The sequence below is a fragment of the Mesoplodon bidens genome, assembly GCF_964165515.1.
Source record: "Mesoplodon bidens genome assembly, chromosome: 18".
In the NCBI taxonomy this organism is placed as follows: Eukaryota; Metazoa; Chordata; class Mammalia; order Artiodactyla; family Ziphiidae; genus Mesoplodon; species Mesoplodon bidens.
In genome coordinates, this window is record NC_138175.1 from 20,311,899 (window position 1) to 20,318,231 (window position 6,333).

At 38.2% G+C, this 6,333-nt stretch overlaps 1 protein-coding gene across 6 annotated transcripts in view; it reads left to right on the forward strand.

Annotated features, from left to right (window-relative positions):
- Nucleotides 1–3,263, forward strand: part of TERB1 (telomere repeat binding bouquet formation protein 1) — a 46,791-nt gene extending 43,528 nt beyond the window's left edge. For 5 of the 6 annotated variants that reach the window (XM_081216688.1, XM_081216686.1, XM_081216689.1 and 2 more), the window contains one exon: nt 2,944–3,263. In XM_081216688.1, coding sequence (XP_081072814.1) covers nt 2,944–3,131 — 188 coding nt within the window. In that variant the 3' untranslated portion in view covers nt 3,132–3,263. Of the gene's footprint in view, nt 1–2,540; nt 2,576–2,943 lie in introns of those variants that run through there. The other variant, XM_081216691.1, reaches the window with a different exon arrangement.
- Nucleotides 3,264–6,333: the final 3,070 nt, after the last annotated feature.

A 6,333-nucleotide genomic window follows, 5' to 3' on the forward strand; every position in this document is an offset into this window, starting at 1 on the left:
CCTCCTATGTGTTAGATGTTTTATACATGTTATTTGCTTTATTTCATATAATAACGTAAGATAAGCTATTATTTTATTCCCACTTTAATTTGTTTTCTTTTAGGTTGCATAGCAGTAGGAAAATAGCTGAAATTTGCCAATGAGTTGGCAAATGGCAGAACTTAGATTCAAATGCAAGCCTGTCTTTCTCCAGAATCCCCTTTTCTATCCTCTGGATCACTTTTCTGTTTTAAGAGCAAAATTATTCTCCTGTGCACAAGTGCTTCAGACAAATTTTGCAGAAGATTTTGGTTCACATCTGTAGCACTTTGAACAATCAAAATTGAAGAGACAAATAGTATAAACCTTAGAGCCCTGTTTAAAAATTAAAATACTTCTAAACTATGAGTTAATTTACAGGAGTTTTTCTTTAACTACAGGGTTAATCACCATTTCAGGTTTATCACCATTTCAAATTTATCACAAGACTTAAAGAACATTACCATTATCTTCTGTTCACATGGAGTTAGTATGTGCAGAGTAAGACTAAGCAGTTGAGTACACTCCTTGTCAAAGTCACCTTGAAATTAGTAATATCTGTAGAGCCATTCTGTTATTTATTGTGAAGACATTTGGACTTGATCCATCCAAGAAACATTTTGCCACATACTTTTGTTTGGCCATTTTCACTGCCAAAACCTTGAAAGAAATTTCAAATTTACTTTTTATAACTAGGTCTTTTTCTAGGTTAAAATTTCTGCATACAAATTAAAATTAAGCGCAGTACCACTACAGGGTAGCCCACTTTTTGAAGTTAATATTTTCTGTAGAAACTGTTAGAAAAAGGGTATTTTTCCATAGAAACGTTGCAGTTGGAAATCTTTTTGACAAGGAGTTGGCATCAAATTAATAAAAGAATTTCTTTTTTTTTTTTTTTTTTTTTTTTGCGGTACGCGGACCTCTCACTGTTGTGGCCTCTCCCGTTGTGGAGCACAGGCTCCGGACGCGCAGGCTCAGCGGCCATGGCTCACGGGCCCAGCCGCTCCACGGCATGTGGGATCTTTCCGGACTGGGGCACGAACGCGTGTCCCCTGCATCGGCAGGCGGACTCTCAACCACTGCGCCACCAGGGAAGCCCAATAATAGAATTTCTTGAGCAACATGTCTTAAAAGCAAATATATAACAACTGAAAGTATTCTATAATCATTTTTCATAGTAAAATCATTTGCAGAGCATCATGAAATATACATAATTATGGTTATATATTGATTATACAGAGGGATCCTAAATACTGTTAAGTCACTTTCAGCTCGTAAATACCTACATCTTTTTTGTAGGTTCGAGGTGCTTAGCTAAAATCCAATAGTTAATAAGTTGGCCTGCTTTTTTCAAATTTAAAAAGGCATCTTGAGGAGGTAGTGATTAGATTGGTCTTACATCTCTTTTACAAGCAGGCCAGGAATATTTGATGTACTGCCATTTTTCCCCCTCTTAATAAATTTCCCTTTCATACTAGAGACATTCATCACCTTTCATTTGGTTATAGGTTACACTCAAATTTGAGACTCTTCTTTTGAGAAGGGACCATTTGCAGCATCTAAGTATTTAAAGAGCCTTGGGGGCAAGGCTCTCTTTTAGGATGGATTGATATCTTGAGAGGGTTTGAAAAATAAGAGTCTCTAGGACTGAGCCCTCTTGCCTATTTTTCCCTGCTTTTTTCTAATGCCCTATCAGTATTAGGAGGAGCACTAAAGAAGTCACAGAAGATAGTCTTGTGGTGTAGAGAGCTGTTTCCTTCTAGTCTGCCAACTATGCTGCTGTGGTAACCTTTGAGGTATTTGGCACAGATGCTAATTTAAGTGTAGAAGTCAGTGAGATGGCAACTGCAGGGGAAAAGTGGGGATTGGCTCTACATGAACAACCCCAGTACCCAATATTTTGAATGTTACAATAACCCATCTGGTCCTGATTATAATGAGTTCAAATCATTTAGCAAGTGAAGTTGAAATCATCTATTTCTCAGATAACCACAGTTTTCCAGTAGGCCCAAGTAAGACGTAACTTCATTGATAAGTTTTAAAACAGTTTTTACTGGTAGTAACATTTTTCTGTCAACAAATATTTATTGATCACCTACTATGTGTCAGACACTGTCTTAGGCACTGGGGACACATGGGGAGTAAAACAGACAAAAATTCCAGTCTTCATGGAGCCTGCATTCTAAGGAATACCATTAAGTAATATTTAGACATTATTTTCATTGATTTCTTGGCCTTCTGCTGGTAAGATTTTTCCCTCCTGCTTTAAAAGATCTGAACTATGGCTCCTATCTGAGGAGAGATGGACTAACAGTCATGACATGCAAAGGCAAGATTTTCGAAGGTTGTCCCGGCATAGCTATTCAAGGTCCTACTAAAGTAAATAGCAGCCTTAATTGGAAATACAAAAACTCTTCCTCATCTGTATCTACCCACAGTGATAATGTGAATTAACAGTGAATTAAAAAGCTTAAGGGACTTCCCCGGTGGTCCGGTGGTTAAGAATCCGCCTTCCAACGCAGGGGACGCGGATTCTATTCTATGAAGTTATGGAGCCCTTTGGGAAGACCGTATCTGTAAGATAGGTAAGCTGTTTGTTAACTGTCCTCACAGGAATGTTGAGAGAATTAACAATCATATGTTTATAAAATTTTGTGTTTCTTGATTGAAGGATTTTGCGAATATTATCGCAATAGGATTGTTACAATTATTGAAGAGATCACAGTGATAGCATCTAGTTTAATAGTAAGCACTCAGTTTTGTTTTGTGTTAATTGAAGTGGATTTCTATATGATGAGTAGTCCAGGCATGAAGTTTTCTCACTGTGTAATCCATATCCTTAGAATAAGTTAAGTATTTATTTGGGTCTCAAGAACTCTTTTTTCAGCAAGTACTAATGTATTCTACAATTCTCATTAATTACAGAAAAAAGAAGAATTCGTAAAAACTTTACTGAAGAAGAAGTAAATTACCTTTTCAATGGAGTTAAGAAAATGGGAAATCACTGGAATTTAATTTTGTGGTCTTTCCCCTTTCAGCAAGGACGGAAGGCTGTGGACCTTGCTCAAAAATACCACAAGCTGATCAAACGCCCCAAGTGTGTGGCTCCTTGATTGGAAGAAGACTTGTCAGTTTTTAGTTTGATATCTTAAAATACAGTGTGTTGAAAATACAAAATTTAAAATATTCTTATAAACTCTTATGAGACAGGAAATGTGGCAATGGGGATACTGTTTTAATTACTTTTTGTGATGCTGTAGCTCATCAAACTATTAAAATAATTTATAAAACAAATACACTTTTGGATTTCCCTGGTGATCCAGTGGTTAAGACTCCACACTTCCAATGCAGGGGACATGGGTTTGATCCCTGGTCAGGGAACTAAGATCCCGGATGCTTCGCAGCACGGCCAAAACAACAACAGTAACAACAACAACAAAAATTGTTTAAAACAACTTTTTATCGTTTGCTTTTAAGTTAGTTTTCTTCTAGTTGGAAACCAAACTATTAGATCTCAAACTTCTATTTTTCTTACTCTTTTTATATTCCATCATGCTGATGCATCCTCCATTATACCTAAAATGCTGTTGCTATGGCAAAGTGATCAAGTATCGGGGCATGAAAGCTCAGTTGTGCTTATGTACTCATTGGGTCACTGCTTCATGTCATTCATATAAATACCAAAGGGTATTTCCCTATAAGCATGTATTCTTTCACCCTTTCAGATCATGACTATGTCTACTTAGATAAAGCAGAATTTTTATTAAATATCTTTTATTCTGATCCACAATGAAAATTCCAGAGGGTTAATAAGCAGAAAAATTTTAAGCATGAGAATAATTTACAATTAGGAAAATTCTTTGCATCATTTAAAGTGTGAATGACTCTAGTCCATTATCTGTCAGTATTTCCTAAGCACTATGGGGATGATTTAAATGGTCTGCTGGGTTATTTTGATGCGTATTTCTCAAGATGTATGAATGTTGTTTTAGGTCAAAGGGGAAAATATTTTGTCTGTTTCCTCAGCCTTACTGGCAATAGGTTTTTTTTTTGATTTATTGGAAATTATCTATGTAACAGGAAATCAAATACTGCTTACAGAGCATCCCCAAGAGTATGACATGCTGTAGCTGGGACACTGTTTTGTGTCAGTCACTGACACCGTATTTAAAATAACCTATACTGCCTTCTGAAACCTTGAAATTTTATCCTAACCCTTGGCTCACTTTTGGTTAATGTGAACTGCTTTTTTCCCTCAAATGGAATTTGGTAATAAAGTAAGTGAATACACATCAAAAGGAAAGCCAAAGAATGATCACATATTAGAGGACTGTTTGACTTTAGGGACTCAGACCTGGCCAGTTCAACAGGGAATAAAAAGGGATTTCAATAATGTCAGACCCTTGGAGTTGGGGCTGACTTCAGTTATAGTTCCCTGCCGGAGGCATAAACTGCTGTACAATCTGGACATTGGCTATCTTTAGTTTTGCATATATCCTCAGAAACCTGGAATTTACTATTTCACAGGGTGATAATTGATGGTCAGTTCTTTGTTATGCTAAAATGAAATATACTTTTCTGGAGTACCTCCTGCAGAACCACAAAAGTTGAATCTCTTTTCCACATACCAGCCCTTGAGAGAGTTACAGATAGATATCTATCACTTTCCCCTCTACATCCTTTATCCTTCATGCTGATGAGCCTCAGCTACTTCCTGTTTCAGCTGAACAGTGTCATGTCCCCTTATGAGCTTAGTCACCGACCACTGGATACCTTTTTGTTTATAAACTGTGTCCAGAAAGAAATGTGGCCTGACTGGCAGAGTAGGGGGATCAGCCTCTTTGCTAGGACCAAAGAGGTTTTATGGACCTTACCTAAGATACTCTTTGGCATTCTACATGACCAACTCTCCGATTATAGTTGATATAGTTAAGACTTATAACTTTTATTAATTCCTATCTTGTTCTTACACATTTATTTTTAACTCCACTACAGGACTTCGGTGGCCCCTGTTAAATTTAATCTTGTTAGAATTAGGCTGTACTCAGTTTGTCATCCAGTGTGTTAGGCCTCCCTTCCTGCTTCAGGTCATCCACAGCTTCTATGAGTGTGCTGCTGCATTCTCATCCAAGTCATGGATGGCACCCTGAATTGGCTGGGTCAGGGCAGATTGGGGCGGGTCCCTAGCAGCCTCCTCTGGGCCTGGTCTTTAACAAGCCTCAACACTATCATCCAGCCTACATTTCACTTTCTTGTCTATGATGTGCATTGGCAAATGCCCCGTTGAAATCTGAATTTTCCAGGTCTGCAGCATCCTCCTACCTGCTATTTCTGCAAAATAGAACTTGTGTAAATCTGGTGCTATCTTTTCCTTTTCCAACTGGTCACATCAGAGAGAATTTCACCTAGGGCTGATGAAGTGCACTGGCCTGTAGTTTTCAACTCCATCTTTTGTCCTGTGAAAATTCAGACACTGCTTACCTTTTTATGACTTACAGCACTTTTCCTGCTCTTCCTAGACTTCCAGGGTATAATTCTTAATAGGTTTTCACTCCCATTGTCTTGTTTGAACCTTACATTCAGGTTGGCAGATGATATGCCCATTTGTTGGATCTGTAATTCATGCTGCCAAAATTCTGGCAGAGCCAGGATCAGAATCCTCATCTGAATCCCACATGCATGGTTGCTTTACTGACATATCCTACTTTCTTGTGATATTTAGAAATGCCTTGTAAAATGCCTTTGCTTCCGCAGAGGCTAGCAAGAGCCCTCAGGTAGCAGCCAGACCTAAAGTGAAACTCGATAGGTGAAGTGTATTTTTTCTTTCCTTTTCTCCCATTACCCTCTTCCTTCCCCTTCTCTCCCCTGTCCCTTTCCCCTTCATATCTTTCTTTCTTCCTTCCTTCCTTCCTTTCTTTCCCTCCCTCCCTTCCTTCCTTTCTCTTTTTCTTTCTTTTTTCCTGAAGAAAGGAAATTAAAGCCTCCTATTTCTGGTGTCAAATGCTGGCTCCCAGAAAATATCATTAAAAAAAACCCAAACACCTGTTAATAAGTAAAATCAAGCGAATTACTCACTACAGTAAAGATCACTACCTCGTGGTCTTAATAGGGTCAAGGAAGGAGGAGGTGAAAAGCAGCATATTTGTGAGGATTTGGGGATCTAGTTTAAGGCCGGTCTTTCAATTCGTGGTTCGATTAGGATTAAGCAAAGTTCATGATAGAATAGGTTAAGATCGGTAAAATTGGAAGTACCGGGATGCTATCAGAAGATAGCCAGAAAGCACTGGGTCCTTGGTCAGGTTTCTCAAGATTCCT